The 19,041-nt window shown below is 36.9% G+C and overlaps 2 protein-coding genes across 2 annotated transcripts in view; one reads left to right on the top strand and one right to left on the bottom strand.

Moving 5' to 3' along the window:
• GUCY1A2 (guanylate cyclase 1 soluble subunit alpha 2) overlaps positions 1 to 19,041 on the bottom strand; it is a 415,463-nt gene that overhangs the window by 369,838 nt on the left and 26,584 nt on the right. Inside the window, exons 2-3 of the mRNA XM_036861930.1 lie at positions 10,782 to 10,843; positions 3,537 to 3,658 (exon numbers count right to left, since the gene is read on the bottom strand). Of these exons, the coding sequence (XP_036717825.1) occupies positions 3,537 to 3,658; positions 10,782 to 10,843 (184 nt within the window). The remainder of the gene's footprint in view (positions 1 to 3,536; positions 3,659 to 10,781; positions 10,844 to 19,041) is intronic.
• Positions 17,402 to 18,254, top strand: LOC118899908 (60S ribosomal protein L7-like 1). Its single transcript, XM_036861932.1, is given in 2 exon segments — positions 17,402 to 17,747; positions 17,750 to 18,254. Coding segments are annotated over 2 exon segments (741 nt in total). The 5' UTR covers positions 17,402 to 17,404; the 3' UTR covers positions 18,148 to 18,254.

Genomic DNA, 19,041 nt, shown 5'->3' on the forward strand with positions numbered 1-19,041 from the left:
TAATCCTCATTTATTTTAAATTGTATTACGCAAAGGGAGCTAAGCAATATATCATCCTTCTCCCTTAAGTCTCCCTATTCAATTCTGTCTTCCTTTCCCCAACATTACCTAAATCCAAGATACAGGATCAGGTGGCAACACTTCAGCAGAAAACACAGTATACACCCTTTAATGCTTTAGCATAGATGCTTCATTGTACCAATCAACTGTTACAATTTCCAAGAAAATACTCAATGCTGTACCTCATAAGACTATAAACACATTTTTTTACTTAATTGGAGCTAAAAGTGAGCTTTGCAGATTATGCCTGGAAAAGGCTTACATTTTTCAAACAACTAAAATTAGAAGATCATTTTGGTATGCAAAAGATGTACTAAATAAAGCAGTACGTTTAACACTAAAAGCCTCCAGTAGGGAGGGCATTGTTCACAACTATCTCTCTTTGTATATTCTTTTTTCCAGAGTTTAAAAACCTCCTTAGAGTACTGTACTGCATTATCACAGTGAATGCCAGAGCACCAAAATAAGGAATAGTCTGCACTTAATATCCCTAATTTGTAAATAATGAGACAATATAACAACTGGTTTCTAAGCCAACAAAAGAAAATCAATGACAAAAATGTTGATGTCTAGAAATAGTACTTTACCATTACTACAGAGGGCATAAACCACTCTGTAATGTGCATGTTTCCAGGGAGTCCTAGGGAAGAGGCAATGGAACAAATGCATGACAGAAGCATGACTGGTCTTCTGCAACAAGCTTTCTCCTTCTCTTCAGGTTTCTCTTTTTATTCCATGCCAACCACTTAAACTTCAACCTGAAGAGCCGGTAAATGATCAAACTACCTAGAGTTTATACTAAGTAGATAGAGATGGTCATTTTGAAAGGAGAAAAATTTGTTACTCTGATCATATTTTCTGACCTATGGCTTTAAATGTTTTTTGATGATAGGTGAAATATAAATAACATTCAGATGAGTGAACAAACACAATTCTAGTCTTTACTATAACCTTGTAATATGTTAAGAAGGTGAGAGAAATATGTATCCCTCAAATCCAATCCACTAGTATTCTAACCACACCACCCAAAGCTGGTAAATATAAATCATAGAGTTGGAAAACTGCCCTCTGGCATCCACAGAGAGGGCTTCCAGGCATCAACATTTTTCTTAAACTCGTTGAAACTCTATTTCTCCATGCTAAACTCCCCAACTCAGAACAGGTCCTCTTTCTTTATGGTGTTTTTCTTTTCAGTGAGTTAATCAATTTTTGCATTTGCATAAATGATTGCACAGAAGACTTTAAATGTAATTCTTTGTAAAAGGTGAGAGCTAAGCAAACCAAGATTAATCATACTTCCGTGACTTGTTAAAAATAAAAATAAAGCTTACATTGAATATGACTAGTAAAGCTGTCATCTTTGTCCTCAGTCTATATTTCAAGAATTATGATAGGACATAAGTTAAGAGAACAGCTACGTCTTAGGCACATAATCACCTGTTGGATACATGCCAGCGTCTTGTGAACAGGAGGCAGTCATTTACAAGATTGTGCTTTTTACATTTTGAGAACAACCCATCATTACTTACAGGGAAAAATATTAGACCTAATGTCTGTTTTCCAGAAAAATTTAATATTTATGGAAATCTAAACCCTGTTATACAGTCCTCTTCTAAATTATAAGTACTTATTTAAAAACTACTCTTTCCCTAATACCATCAGGTAGCATACTGCCTGCTGTTCTTTTCACTCACTAACTTAATCTATCAACTAAGCTATGCTGGGCCAACAGTATCACCTGGTGTTTACTATATCAAATTGTCTGACCTAGAGTTTCTTGTAGGAATTGTGTACACTTATTTCCAAGTCACAGTTCAGAAAAAGTCTTTAGTACTTCTTATATATTCATCATCTTGTACACCTCTTACTCCCTCTAACTCAGCGATTCTCAAAGTAGGCAGCATAAGGAAAGGAAAGGAAAGGAAGGGCAGGGAATCATTTAGAAAATTAGTAATTAAAGAGAAGTTTTTCAATATATTAAAAATCCCTTGGCCAAGATCCTGATACATCCCTCTTAGTGGAACATCATCTCACCTCACCCTTTCAAAAATCACAATGTGTCAAAAGAAATAGATATCACTTATGAGAGAGTCCTGAGAAATACAAAATCAGAAAACTATAAACAGTTCTTGGGTAATGCCCAACCCCACCCCACCTTTACTCTCACCCCTTATCTTCTCCAATAATAATGTTGACTTGTGTAGTATGACGTCCATGGAGTTGTACTGAGATTGAGGTAAGTACATCTTTTCACTGCCCATTATTTTCTTGGACAAACCACTTACATCTATATGCCTCCCCTCACAAAAGGTCCATGTTCTTATTATAATATTTTATGCTTACAAAAGTTACCTAGGAAGAAAATGTAGTCAATGTCTAGCTGGAGTCCCAGCTTGAGTGTTAAAGCCAGGTCTGCCTCTGGGAGTCAGATATGTTTAGAAAAATCTGGTAAACTCATGCATTGAGGTCACCTGGAATCTGTTTGTAGGAGGGACTCAGATGTCTCCAGGGAAAGTACTTACCCTAAAGGGAAAGAAAGGGAAACAAGTTTTTCCTAGTCTCCAAAATCTGATTCTGAGAGAGGTGATTCTGAGTTTTGTATGGAGTCAGTCACTAAGATTTGCTTGTCCCCCCCACCACTCCCCAGAACTCCATGGATTTCTGTCTGAGTTCTAAGGCAAAAAGAAGATTCCAAAAAAATTGAAAGAGGTATCTTTCCCAAAAAACTATGTAAGACATTAGAGCAAAAATATTCCTGCTATGGTATCGACTTTGTGTATAATACAATGTACCTCTCACACACCAAGAACTTCAGATCATAAGATAGGACATCTCATTTATGGTACTTTATAGCTGCATGATTCAGTGCAGTTTATAACAGTATCCCTTACCATGTTGGGAATATCTAAAAACAGCCCTTTGTCAGAAATACTAGTATTTTCAAGGTAGATGCCCCCCTATAAACAGGGCGCAGAGACTTCCATAGATGACCTACCTCACTGCCTTTGAGTTGTAGAGTCCACTCTGAGTACATGTGAGCCACCCTCCAGCCCCAACCAGGCATTCCAGAAATGGTAGAATAAATAATAATGATGATAATAATAATAATAATAATAATAATAATAATAATAAAGCATGGACTTTGAGAAAAGAGGAAGATCCCTAATTTTAACTGACAATAAGAGCCAGAGAAATATGGATTACAGGAGGCTAATAATACTCAGATATGAATATTTAGAAAAGTTTGCCTGGAATGTAATGTTTTCCAGTCTCCAAGTAAATGGCATGCATGTAATTTCCATTTAAATATCATCAGAAGTATTGAAACTAAGTCACTTGAAGACAAGGTCTTGGTCTCAATTCACCATAGTCTCCAAATCTCTCTTTCATAGAAAATGAAACATTTACTCTTTTTTACTTTTCCCCCTTCCCCTTACTCATTCTCTCTCAACCTTATAAATATATAGTTACTATACCGAGTACATTAGCAGTACACTGAAGAATTCCTGAGACATCTTCAATGTCTTCTTTGTTGGAATGGTCTGCATAGGAGCATCTGTTAGAAATATTGTAGAAATTCTTTTCTACATCCCTATAACTAAGAAGAAAACAAAATTAGTATATGGAGAAATTTTTAAAAGACTCTGCAAATGCACTCATATACATACACAAAAGCATGTGTTTATGCTCTTAGCATAATGACATTTTCAAACAACTGAAGCTTTAAGACATAATTTCTGGCATAACCCATCACTAACATCAGAATAAGCAATGTGGACCTGGAACTGGAAGCAATCATTAACAAGAAAGCAATGTGTGAAAAAAATAAATGATGAGAACCAGAAAATACATCAGTTTGTATAGCTAATGTTTCTTTATTTGAGTGCTTCATAACTACTGGTAATTTGTTTCTATAATGAATTTACCTAGAAAAAGAATAATTAACAGTGCTAATTTGGTGCGTTGGCACTAACTGTGTTGAAAGTAAACACATCTTAACTTCTATTACAGTCAAGAAATTAGCATGGATAACAAATAAGCAAATAAAGCAATTGGTGTCTGACAGAATTTGAATCATGGTCTTACCTTTTTCTATCTGTGAGACTTTGGGCAAGTAATCTAATCTCTGTTAGTCTAACTTTCCTCCCTCATGAAATGGAGATACCTCCTAGAGTTCTTACAAGGACTTAAAGATAAAATGCCTGTGTTGATAAAATGCCTGTGTTGACTGAAACTTTTCCAGTTTCCTCTGAATTAGAGCTAAGGCACCAAAGCTGCAGAAAATAGGGGTCAAACGCTCCCATGTTTCAAAAGAGTAGCCAAGAAGACCAGACATCACCTTCAGAACTTAAGAAGTGACTAAATAGTCACTGCCACTGTCACATCACCACCAGCATACATAAGCCAAGGAATAGGAAAAATATGAAAGAAAATAATCAGAAGAATGAGCTATTGGCCTAGGAGGAGAGTACTGTTGTTCTCTCCCCCCATCCACACACACACAAACACAAGTAAAAGAGAGAAAGGGAATATTCCCTACAGAGGACCAGTTGGTGAAAGAGGGATCTACTCTGATAGAGACTGAGGTTTAGGTATCTCATTCCTCAGTGAATATCTGCTGAGGTGGTGGAATTCCTGATCATCCCTCTATACCTGACTGAATGGAAGAAGATTCCAGGGAGTGTTATTAACAGGGAAAATAAATAGAGCCAAATTGGAACTGGCCTACAGTCCTACCATTTGGCAAGGCAAAAACTATGGGTTTCCACTGGGAAAATTCATATTTAGTGATATGGAGATATCACTAAAGAAAGGTGAGCTGGGGGTGTCCCATCCTATTGCTTTCCCGACCTAGAGGCTGCAGCCAGGAGCAGGGATTACACTAGCAAGACTGTGGAGTGAAATCCACAGAGCCAGGAGCTGAGGCATCTGAAGCAGTAAAGGCAGAGCCTGTACATGCACCTTGCTGAGGGCATCACAGCCAAGAGAGGATTATTACAACCACCAGTGAAGTAAATGAGGCTTCTACTATTTCTCATTTTATTCATGCCTGATATAACACATCAGAAGAGAAAGGAACCAGAAAGGATTGGCCTAAAGCAGAGGAGTCAATAATACATGATATCACCTCTACATTGCATTCCAAGTTCCTCAGGCCAAGGTCTAACCCAGGCAGAGAGGGACAGAGAATAAGATTGGATATGAGATTGAAGATTTGAATTGGTCTAGAGTGGACTTTATACTCCCTGAAAGTACTTGGAAAACAGTGCTACAGTGATCCTATGAAATAGATTGTTAGTATTAAATAAAATAACAGATATGAAGTACCCAGTATATTACCTCAAAAACAGAGAGCAATCAATAGATATTAGATTTTATCTAACTTGTTTTTATTCAGTAAGATAGATATTATATGTAAATATATCCAAAAAAAGCTACATCATTTTTTAGATAAAATCATTTACAGCCACTAAATCTGACCATGACAACATAAGTAATATCATTGAAGCTTGTTTCCCAGAATAAGCAGGGTTAACCCACTCCTAATTTCACTTCTAACGTCCTATTGAAATTATTCTAGCTTAATCCTTATTCAACTGTCAAAATAAAAAGAGAACAGAGGTTGGCTGTATAAAACAAACATAGAGCCCAGAGTGATAAATGGAGTAATAATATACCTTTAGATGACTATAGGAAATGGTGTCCCAGACCAATATGAGGTTGGCAGCAGTCCTACCTGTGATATTAGCACAACGATGCTCATTCTGGCAAAAAGTATAAAATGAATGGCATGATACTGAATACATATTTTTCTATACTTTGATGTTTAAAATATATAATGAATTAAAATTACATCTCAGAAAGATGATCATGTTATTTTCCAATCATAGTTTTAAAGAAATCTCTGCTTTATCTTCCCTACCATAGCAATCCATTTTTGTGAGCTAAAGACCAGTAGGAGTGGTGTAGTATAAACATGAGTGAGAGCAGTTAGATTAGGCACTCTGGAGGAAGAAATTTAGATTTTAAAAAATCCAAATTCTCTGTAAGAAGAAAGCTGTAGCTAGAACATGAACTGGGCATATTTAACTCCTGATGCTAAACAAATGATTGCAGAGTTTTAAAGGCTCAAGGAGGACAGGTAAAGGATACAGCAAGAGGATAAAGGGAAAGACAATCAACAAAAATTAAGGTGCAAAAGAGTCAGATACAATAGTGGTAATTATAATTCAACAAACATACTGATTACCTATGTATACCAAGCTGATTATATGACTTACCACATTATTATCATTAATATTTCATTTAAACATCACCCCTACTGTGCTATTATTCCCATGTTTAAAAATGAGAAAATTGAGACTCAGGGAGGTTAAGTAATCTGCCCATGATCATTCAAAGGCACAACCTGACTTTAAATCTAGTAAATCTGGTATGTCTACTTCCAAAGCATATTTTCGCAGTCCCTTGCTCTATACTACACAATAAAGCTGCACAGACAGAAGGGCACAAGATAATGACAAGAATGTCATCAGAAAAAAATTGTCACCATAAACCAGATTTTCCTCAATCCTGAGTTCCTTTTGATTCCTAAGGTAAACACTGCCTGTCTCCTACTTACCACTTTTGCTTCTCACTATTCTTCCCACCCCACACTGCCCCCAACGCTAGCCCATTCCCTAGAAGCTTGAGTTAAAGAAAGGCTAACATAAAGATGAACAGTCAGGGCCCTCTTTTCTCATTTTAGATTGAGGGAAGAAGACTGCATATGCAGAGTTTACACAGCAATCAAAATTTACCACAAAGTCAATCTGACACACTGTAGCAGAACATTAAGCATAAATGGAAAACTATGCAATAAAAAGAAGGATTTTGGATACTAGAACTGTAGATTTTAGAACTATAATGGACCCTAGAGATTACTCATTTTACACCCCTTTCCGAGGCATAATTTACTCTTTTATCCACTATATACATACCTCTGTGTACATACCTCTAGGGTACAATGTATTCATTTATTCACACTCCTCCCTCCCCACAAAAAACTGTTAGTTCCTCCTATGTACCAAGCATTTACAAAGACACAATAATATAAGAGTAAATAAGATAAATAACCAAATAAGAAAATAAACAAGATAATATAAGCTAATGATAAGTACTATGAAGAGAGATAATAGAGACTAATGTAGTAGAAAATCACTGCGGTTGGAAATTAAGGTAGGGGATTGAGGATTACTTTAGGTGGTGTCATACCTTCCTGAGGATATGACATTTAAACAAAGACTTAACTGTATAAAAGAATAATCCATGCAAACATCTGGGGACAGAGCATTCCAGGTATATGAAATAGTATGTGCAAAAGCCTTGAGGCTAAGCAAGCTTTGGTATAGTTGAGAAACCAACAGAAGGCTGGAGTGCCTGGAGTGGAGTGAAAAGTGGGGAGTGGAATAGGATGAAATCAGAGAGGTAAGCAGAGGCCAGATCACAGGAATAGCTCAGATTTTATTCTATCACAGTAAGTTATTATATGGTTTTAAACAGGGATTTCAAAGCATGATCCCTGGACCAGTAGAATCAGCGGTATCTGGGAACTCCTTAGAAATGCCAATTCTTGAGCCTCACCCAGACATACATTATCAGAAACTACAGGAGTAGAAGCCAGAAAACTAGATAGGAATCTCTATCTGAGAGATCATGGTGACAGTGGAGATGAAGAGATGAAGATTTATCATACCGCATGAATAAATTATTTAAGCACTTATTTTCCCAACTTGAATGATCTCTATGAATAAATAAATGAACAAGTGAATGGATAAGTTAAGGAACAGAATAAATGTTTAAAGATAAAGTTGCTGAAGTACAGAGAGGCTATCTTACTTCCTAACAAGAGGATCCATCGGCTACTCCCTCCCAATCCTCCATCTGTCTGATCCTTTGAACAGCTGCTCACTTCATTCAAGGCTAGGTCTTGGAGACTAAAAAAAGCCTCAGAGAGTTTCTATGGGCTACCGGTATAAAAATTAATTAAGGAGCAAGACTATACAATCCTGGAGCTCTGATAAATAATGCAGATCCAAAGGCAGAGTATGAAAACAGAGGAAAGGGAAGATGGGAAGGTTAGCTGTTGGAGACTGAATTAGGAAATTAAAAAGAAAAAGGCTAGCTCCTACTCTCTGTTACCCATTCTGATTCATCATCCAACCCAAGACACCTAAAAGCTGAATTACTTCAAGACAAGCTTTAGGCAAAGGTCAATTTCAGGGATTAGGAAAAGCACCTCTTTCCCACCCTCACCTCCCCAGAAACATGTAAAATAAACTTTCCAGCACTTGCTCACAATTGCCTGAAATCCCTTTAACTGTAAGAAACACATTCCTTTTCACAGTTAGAGATAAAATTGTGTTTTCTTAAGAGGAACAACACATATGAGTGAATACATTTTAATCCAAGTGTTAGTGATCATAGATGCTCTCCTTTTTCAGTATTGAAAAAAGAAATTGAAAGCAGAAAGATGGACTCCAAAAGGCAAAGAGGACACTGGACAGGGAAACCATGGCCCTTTTTATCTTCATCAGCATGAGCACAGAAAAAGACAGTGAGCAAAGGTACTTCAAGTCCTCAGAAGGTAGCCGACACCCAAGCAAAAATATGCTACTAGGTCTTAGAACCAGTAGGACATGAAGACATCTCTTTATATGAAAGTCCTATACCCTGTCTGTTTTTTTAATACTGTGTCTGCAATAAACAGAACTAGGGAAAGACTATTTAGGCAATGAACAAAGAAATACCACAGGCTATGTCTACAGAGATTGAGAGGAGAGTTGAGGCAGTTATTTAGATGAAAGAGAACTCCATCCTACTAATGGAAAAAATAATTTTCTGCTGATTATAGTAATACAGTTTAGTTATCTATTTTGATCATATTTATAAGATTCCCACTCTGACTTGCCATGAAGACATAATTTAGTTCACAAATAAGACTATTTCATCAGTCATTATTTGATTTCAAAACGGAGAGGGCATTCATAATTCCAGAAATAATTTGCATTTCATTACTGGTATTGTCATTAAAATCTTAAAAATAATGATGATAATAAATATGAGTAAACAAGCATGTGGTGCTTACCACATACCAGGAATTGTTCTAAATACATTGACTAGTTTAATCCAAACACCATATTTGAAAGCAGCAAGTCCAATGAGAGTGATTAAGTTTTATTTTAGAGTATGTGGGAAGAGATTAACTTGACATTATTTATCTCCCTTAAAATAAACCATTTAAAACTACAAATAGCCTCAAATTAAAAACCATCTCATGAGTTTAAATAATATGTTTTTTCTAGTACTGTACTCTTGAGGATTGATATGACAAAGTTTCAGAGCAATTCCTTTTGAAATGACAGTTAACATAATCATCAAGCACTTAAAGTATATGGCATTCTACTCGGTACTGAGATTATTTTTCCACTAAGTTTTCTTCCCTTTTGTTTTATAAAAAAAAAAAAAATCACACTACATCCTAATAGCCAAAAATATGTTCTTGATCTCCATGGTAATGACTATTACCCATAAATGTTAAATGATTCCCCAGAACATTTCAAGAGGTACCAGGGTTTGAAACTTGACTCCTCAGAATTTCTTAAACTTCTACAAAGATAAATAGCTGTAGTACATTGTACATTTAATTTAAATAGCTAGACTGCATCAGAAAGTGAATTTAGGCTTTTGTATTTGCCAACTGCTTTCTGCCGTAGCCAATCAAGGATATACCTTACACTTATTTGGAGCTTCCTGTTTACAAAATACTTTCATTAAAATTACCTCATTTAATAATGACATATAATCCTTGATTTAGTTGTTACCATCATCATCACCCTTTAAAAGGGATAAAGTTACTTTAAAGTTCTATGTCCTGGTGAGGTCTTGAATGCCTGTCTTTTGACCTCAAATCTTCTTATTTTACATCATACCACAACCATTTCAGGAAATGGGGAATAAATAAAGGAAATATGTAGCATGTGACTCTAACTAAACAAATACTTCTCACTGAACTGTGTTAAGCTTGTAGTGAATTTGATTAAACTTTACTGAAGGATCCTAAAATCCCATTTAAAGCCTCTTGGTTGGTACCAATAAATCTTATAATATTACTAAGGCAAAATATGAGATTCAGTGGATGAGAATGAGAGGGTGGGAGCACAAGAAGGAAGAAAAAGGAAAGCACTAGCAAAAGGGATTTTACTTAAAAGGATTCAACATAAATAAACTAAAGGAAATCACTCCATGGGGCTCCTATGAGCTCCCACTTCACACTGAGATCATAATCACTATGCAATAATGTTGACTTGGTTGCCTACATGTTCAACAGCTATGTTTGAGTAACTCCTTTTTTAAAATTGGAGTATAGTTGATTTACAATGTTGTGTTAATTTCTGCTGTACAGCAAAGTGATTCAGTTATACATATCTACATTCTTTTTATATATATTCTTTTCCATTATAGTTTATCATAGGATATTGACTATAGTTCCCTGTGCTATACAGTAGGACCTTGTTGTTTATCCATTCTATATATAATAGCTTACATCTGCTAACCCCAACCTCCCACTCCATCCCTCCCCCAACCCTATCCCCTGCCACTTGGCAACCACAGGTCTGTTCTCTATGTAGTAATTATCTTTAATTTGTCCCCAATAATAGCCAAAATCAATTTTTACTTACCCAGTAAATTGGTGTTCATAATACTGCAATGTCCTCTTGAGAGTTTGCTGTATCATCTGGGGCTACAGAATAATAATAATAATAATAATAATAATAATAATAATAATAATACATTATCAGCAAATCAGTGTCATTCCCATTCTGAGTATCATAAGCAGATATGTAGCTTCTGATTCATCTCATAAGAGTTTTCATTTTACAATATAAACCCATCATGAATTCTGCCATGTATTTTCCCCACAGGAACTAATAATATGAGGCACTCAGCAATTACCCAGAATTTCCCAATTTCAAATATGATAGCATTTCCTAGCCATATTTTCCCCAATGCTTTTGTACTAGCTATTAAGTTCAACAAAATACTCATTGGCTGCCTACAATAAACCTAGACACTGGGGGCAGTGGAGAGGGGTGTACTAAATAATATGAGTAATGCCCAGGTCAAGCCTGACTTCCTCAAGAGATTTCAAGCAAGGGTTCTAGAGTGTCCAAGAGGGGCCACAGTGTTTGGGGAAAGAAATGGGATCTTCGGAAAATACCTAAGCAGCTCATGACTGAATTTTATAATCCTCTCCTCTCCATGACAGCTAGAGACAGAGTTTCTTAATCCCAGAGCAAGAATTATTCTAGACTTATTTAGGCAACAGAGCCTCATCTTGGAGTCTCAGACTTAGGGAGGCATGAAAGTGACTCAAAGATTTAAAACACAGATTTTATTAACAAATTATAATAAGAACCAAATTTTCAGTGGCAAGGGTGTGAATTTTTTAAATAATAACAACTTCTAATCAAGCAGGAAAAAAAAAAGCTTATCAAAACATTGATCTATTATAGCCATGGATGAATTTTGGGGGGTTATAATGACTCTGACACAGACCCTTCAAGATGTAAGAGCAGCATGGTAGTTTGGTAATCTTGTGGGCTGCCACTAATTAACCACACAAACCTAGATAAATCTAAAAAGGTAATCTGCAGAAAGCATCTAGCACAATGCTGCTACCTAAGAAGCAGTTAATAAATATCAGTTTATTTCCCATCCCTAATCCTTCAAAAATATTGTCTTAAAGATATGTAATTTAAAGGAGACTACAGAGATTGTTGTCAGGGTTCACTTGAACCTCTTCCATGTATACCTCTCTATGAAAAATGTCCAGGATAGATGTAAAAATCTCCCTACCTAATAGTTTCAACATCCTCCTTGGTAGGAAATGGCTATTTTAAAGCTTGAGGAAACTGAGCTTCAATTAAATCAAGAGCATCCACTGAGAACAATTCTACACTACCATTTAGGAGAACATCTTCACTGAGCAAATCTAAGAGCTCAGATATATTCTTCACTTTAGACAAGCCATTTCAGAAATTAATTTTAGGAGAAATCAGCCTCCAAGTGTTCAAAGAAAGAGATACAGGGCAACTTCTTTCAACAGCTGTTTTTCCTTTATACTGGGTTAAAAAGATGAACATGAGGTCCCAAACTGGTACAGATGTTTCTGTTCATAAGAATAGAATCAAAGTAGAATAGCATGCCTAGGAAAGGAAAATCATTCCTGACCCAAGAAGCAATGAGTCTGTTGAAAAATCTGAAGAGGGTGAAGCAGACACAGCAAACCTAGCACACATGAAAAGTGTGCTTTAAAAACCCAACCCATGGCCAACCTAAATCAAGTCATTATCAGTCACTGGCTCAGTACCCCTGGGATCTGAGCCTTCTGAACTGGTTTGGCAGTTTCTGAGCCAAGATAACTTTCTCTTTGGCAACATGCCCTAAAAGCAGTGAAAATCCACAGAGGGATTATCCTTCCAATAACCTCTGGTGACAAAATATGGAACAGAAAGCAGGAACTAGAGTGCATAGGGTCAGTTAAGACCAGAATGAACTCATTTGTACCAAAGGACATTGTATTTTCCTGTACCAGGAATTTCCCAGTCATTAAAAAAAGCAAATGTTTGTGAAAGGAGTTAAGCCATTTAAAGAACTGACTTTTTTCTTTTCTGAAGCAATTACTTTTACTCCCCAGCAGGAATGATATTTATAGTTTCCAAATACATTAAATGGAAAATGTTCTCTGGGCACATTCAACAAAGCTTCAACTTCATAAAGATTTATATACTTCCTACTGCTTGCCAGATCCAGTGGGCACATTCTGGTGGTCTGAACTGTAAGCATAGAGGCTGACTGCAGAGTATCCCCTGATCTTCAGAAAGCCAAGGCTGACTTCAATACAGACCTGACTCCTCACCATGGACTATCACCACGGATTCACTCCAATCTTCTTCAGAGTTTGCCTGATTCTGAGACATCTTCACATAATCTGAGCCTCTCTGACATGAATAAAAAGCACAAAGTGAAGACACCTGCACGTGGGCCAAAGCCTTCTGAAGGGGTGACTTCTGCCTTGAGGGTTGTAGGGTCCGTTTACTAAATGTCCATGTATGCCAGTGATGCAAGTCAGTGTAGAGTAGTGGGAAAAGCAAGGGCTCTGAAGATCTGCAAATCTTCTCTCCTTTTCTTTAAGAATGCAACTCCATACCAGTTCCATCCAACCTTCAGCAGGCCAAAATCCCATTCCTCTTATCTGTATCTATCCTTTTCTTTAAGAAGGAGTTTGGAAAGATGATTTAGAACAGAGGATTTAAGATCAAACTGAGTTCAAAATCCAACTCTTACTCACGAACTAGACGACCTTGGGCAGTTTACTTAAGCTATCTGAAATGATTCCTTATGTGTACATTATTTTTATGGGAATTAATTGAAATAATTAAATCAAAGTCACTAGTACATAGTAGGTGCATAATAAATGATAGTATGACTATGTTCAGTGGGTTCCTACCCTCAAGAGTCTCAAAATCTAGTGGAGGAGTACAAAGTTTATGTTAGAACACCCACCCCACAAGTGTAATGTTTCAAGATCCTCATCAGCTAAAAAAAATCAATAGACTTACCACTAATACTAATGAGAAGATGGTGCCTATTCCAGCTGAGGGAAAAATAGGAAAATGGTAGCTGAATTTATAAATATTTCCAATGAAACCTTCAGATCATTCCAGAGAGATGGTGACAAAAGCAGAATTCTCAGAAGTAAGATTGAGAATAGACCTAAATCCAGGCCTATACGTGGGAAGGACATTGATGCACCATAGCTAAGATGAAGACTTCAGGCATTATGCTTTATAACTAATTAGAAACAACCCATGAACCTCCTTCTTATGACATAAAGAATGTGCAACAGGAGAGCTGGATGATCTAATATGTTTATAGCCATATGCTACAGGATCTGAAAGACAAGGGTTGGGAAGGAGACAAAATCCACTGTCCCTATCATACAAAAGAAAATCAAAGAAGTCTAATTTTTTCTCTCCTTCCCCCAAACTAAGAGATAGTGGCTTCCTACTGTCTCTACTCAACACAAAGAAGCAATGGACAGGAAGACAGCTGGAAAGAGAAAGCAGTCATCTGTGTCCCAAACATGTATTGTCTAGGGCTCAAAGAGGAAGTACCCAAAGCTTCCATCATGTGGCAACAAGAAGCCATCTTCATCTCTAGTCTCATTAACAGCTTCACTCTACTTAGCAGTGACTGACCCCCACAGACTAAATGTTATGCTCATGAAAAGTCATGGGATCCAAACAGCCAGCCATGAAATAATCCAAAAAGAGCCAGAGAAAGGATCCCTGAGTAGTGGGAGGAAGCAGTTCTCAGCAACTTGCCCTTCAAGCTCAGACAGCCCTGCAGAGGCTCCCACACAGTCCCTGCTCTAGATATCTGCACCAGACGGTATGGGGCTCAGGCAGGAGTCAGGAGTCAAGATGTGTGTGTGCGTGTGTGTGTGTGTGTGTGTGTGTATCACATGAAATGCAGTTGTCATCGTACAAAGTACACATACATCTCAATTCTACAGAGGTGAAGTCGTGGCTCAGATTGATTAAGTAAGTAGCCCAAGATCATATAGCTCGTAAGTGAATCAGTCACTGCAAGCCAGGACTGGCTTCAAAGTGTGCAATCTTTCTACTAGATGCTTTGAGGGTCCCTCTCACCTTTACTATTCTGTGATCCTATATATTTTTTAAATGTATACAGCCTTCATCATGCCAAAAACAAACAAACAAAAATCCACAGATAATTTAAAAATAAACTTCTCATTTCTCATTTCTGCTTTATAACACAAAACCATAAGCTACAGAATTAATGGAAACAATAGGTCTGCCTTTAAAGAAACATCCATAAATAGCCATGTCATTTTATTTATTTAAGTATGAAAAAATTATATTTCAATGTCAGAAACTAAATGATATGGATATATATTTAATTACTATTGCTCTAGGCCAGTGATTTTCAACTCTACCTACAAATTAAAATCCCCTGGGGAGCTTTTAAAAAAATACCAATGCCTGAGTGCCACCCCCAAACTTTCCAATACAACTGGGGGACCCATTTGCTTCTAATGTTAGTCAGGGTTGAAAACCTTTCATGTAAGATATAAACATGATGATCAAGACCAATACTCTATAAAAGTTACCTGAATAAGTCAGCATTAATGAGAGTAGTTTCTTTACTCAAATATCAAAAGAAGCAAGCTTCTGAAAGATGTTCACACATAACTGCTAAATCAACACAGTTCCACTAATAGCTCATAGTTAAGTATGATTTGTTAGGTAAACAGAGAACTATATTCTTGAAGCATTTCCAAGTAGTTCACTCCCATGCACTTATGTCAGTATTCAATTTTGTACTGACACATACATAACAATGCAACAGTTAATACGAATGTTGCATTTAATCTATGCAAGGCACTGCTTTAAGCCCATTACGTATCTTAACTCCTTTGATCTTCACATTAACATTATGAGGTAGGTTATTATTTTACAGATTAGAAAACTGAGACACAGAAAGTTTAAGTTGTCCTATGTCAAACAGGTAAAAAGAGACAAAGCCAGGGTTGAAACTCAGGTAGTCTGTTCCAGAATCCAAGCACTTAATCTCCAACCTGTACTGCACATAATTTTTAACACCCTGTATTTGGTTGAGCACTTTACATTTCATGTTTTTAATGCATATTATCCCAATCGATCTTTGCACCAATCCAATGAAATAGTTAGATTGATATTATCACCATTTGACTAAAAAAGAATCAAAGTTAGAGAGATTAGAAGCCCTCCTTTACAAAAAGAGCGTATTTTCCCCTAGGAAACTTCCATAATAAGAAAGCATTTTTTTAATGTCAGCATAAAAATGAAGAATCACATGGATTCAAATTAATTGTTTGGTTCTTGACAACACACTTAATGTTCTTTAAACATATGTACACAAACAATACCATAAGTAAAAATCATGAATATCTTGTCTTAGATACACTTTCACTTTCCCATGCTTAGCTTTCCCTCACCCTCTTCCCTACCCTCTGAGAGTCCAGTTTAGTTACATTGCATCTGATAGGACAAATCCCCACCACCATCATCTAAACTCCCAGAATAGGTCTCCAAAAATCATCATTGCATATTCTCTTTCCTTCCTTCATCAAAATTTGGAATCCTCTTAGTACCCTGACCCCAGATGGTACTCAGGAGGAATCCTACTTAAAAAACTTGATCCTCAATCCTTACTAAGGTAAATGATGGTATAACTGGGCTTTCCTACTTTATATAAGATGGTCTGAACCACTAAAGGTGGTATTTTGGTAAATAGGAGTGAGAGATAAATTAGGGAGCAAGGAACCTTTTCATCATCCTCCAAATCACAATCCAAAGATCTCTACTTTCTTCATAACATAAGAGCATTTTGCTTATAAGGATATGATATGCCAAATTTCTTCACTTAAAGTGATCAAAATTATAATGTTAGATACCTTATCTTTATGGGTAGGCCTGTAGACACCAATGGATCAAATTAAGTCACATCAAATAACCAACATAGGTACTTCTGAAAGACATGTAATTGTAGTAATTGTCAGTCTTGCTAAAGATCCAGGCATAATATGAATTTTCCCAGCCTTTGACTAAACTTACTATATATAAGCCAAAAAGGAAAAAAAACACTGCAAATTAAATATAGAACTTTGAGTCAGGACCTCTGTATTTCAAGCCCAGCTGTGCTACTGACCTTTTTATAAAATTAGCCAAAATCTCTTCACCTGGGAGTAAAAATCCTTGGGAAAAAAAATGCCTCCATTTTCCCATCTAAAAAACACGTATAAGAAGTTCATAGTTCTCAGGGTCATTTGAAGTAAAGCATTGCAAAGTTAGCACTTGTAAACAGAGGGTTAGAATGTACCAGAGATTAAACCACCTTTCAGGAAACTTGGAATATCATCTATGAACTACACCAGTAATTTCCTAAACAAAATTGGTAGTCCAGACAATTAACTACAAAAAACAAAAATGATAAGTATGCGAAAAGAAAAAAAAAAAGTTGGAGATACATTATAATATATAGTTCTATACATACTGGTTGAAAATCTGCATGATTTCGTCCAATCTCCACTTTTATTCTTCTTGTGAACATGGGTACACATTTGAGTGACCTCATGAAAGCTTAGGGTGAAGGCTGACATTATGCTAATTGACCCACAACGGGATTCAAACTGATAACCTTGGCCTTATTAGAAGTAAATTCTAGAGTTGGAAAGATGGCAGAGGAAGAGCCAAGAAAAAAGATTCCTTTGGTTCCAGAAAATCTCCTGAAAAAGAGGAAGGCTTATCAAGCTCTGAAAGCCACCCAGGCAAAGCAGGCGCTTTTGCAAAGGAAGGAGCAGAGGAAAGGAAAAGAGATCAAGTTTAAGCGACTAGAATGGTTCCTACATGATTCCTGGCGGCAACTACGTGACAGGGTGCGACTCAGACGACTAGAAGTGAAACCTCACGGCTTGGAAGTGCCGGATAAACATTCCTTGGCCTTTGTTTTATGCATCGAAAGGATTAATGGGGTGAGTTTACTGGTGCAGAGGACCATTGCAAGACTTCGCCTGAATAAGATTTCAGTGGTGTCTTTATGCAAGTAACTCCTTAAACCATAAAAACGCTTCGTATAGTGGAAACTGATGTGACCTGGGGATTTCCAAATTTGAAGTCAGTTCGGGAACTCATCTTGAAACGTGGACAAGCCAAGGTCAAGAATAAAATCATCCCTTTGACAGACAACACAGTGATTGAGGAGCACCTGGGGAAGTTTGGTGTCATTTGCTTGGAAGACCTCATTGACGAAATTGCCTTCCCGGGGAAGAATTTTCAGGTGATCTCAGGGTTCTTGCGCCCTTTCCAATTCTCAGTGGCCCATCACGCTACCAAGAATAGAGTGGGCTTCCTCAAGGAAGTGGGCTCACCTGGCTATCGAGGTGAACGCATCAATCAGCTCATCCGGCAGCTGAACTAAACCCAGCATATCGGAAAGCACAGTGCATTGGAATCATGTGTTTTTGTTTTATGGAATTGTTACCCAGTATCTTCAAGCCAGATTATTTTCTGCTGTATCTGCAGAAACTGGAGGGGAAGGGTCAGGGAAAAGATGGTGATGTTCAGGGCAGGCACTTTTCATCCCACTTCAGTTCCAAGAAAAAGTTCCTGTGTGTTTTCTGCAAAGACCGCCATCCACCTCTGAAACCAGCAAAGGACTTGAGCCATGGAGGAGGGAGTCCTGTTTTATCACACCTATCCTGGGATTTAATGTTGGTGAACAAACGAATACCCACACATGAATACAAGACAGCAGAGGACCAGGCCCAGGGGCATATTGAACCTGGGGTATCTAAGGGCCTTGTTTTGGAAAGAACTTGAAATACAATTAGAAAGAAGTGCACAAAAGCAATGCTCGGTTGTCTGCTGTGAAAAAAAAAAAAAAAAGTACTAATTAGCAGAGCACAGTGTTCATTACCATTTAATTATTGATTTTAAACTGAATATATTTAACATATACTCAATGTGATAATGAAGTCTTTCTATACAAAATATCTTTGCTTTACAAATATCTTCCCCTTTGTTATTTTTTAATGCCCTTCCAAATGAGCCATTGAATTTCAATTTGACAAGACCTAACACCATCAATACTGATTTAATCTGAAAACATATATTCTTTGAACTGAAACAGATTCAAAGGGCTATTTATTAGTTCTTCTCCACCTCAGGCAAGAGCACATTTAAGTAATCCAAGAATTTCTGTTTTCAACGAACACCAGAAAATAATAACACCACCTTCAGTTTGTATAACACTTCACAGTTTACAAATCACTTTCTTTCCTTCATCTCATTATATATTCACAACAACCTTGTA

Source organism: Balaenoptera musculus, chromosome 8 (assembly GCF_009873245.2).
Source record: "Balaenoptera musculus isolate JJ_BM4_2016_0621 chromosome 8, mBalMus1.pri.v3, whole genome shotgun sequence".
NCBI classification, from domain to species: Eukaryota; Metazoa; Chordata; class Mammalia; order Artiodactyla; family Balaenopteridae; genus Balaenoptera; species Balaenoptera musculus.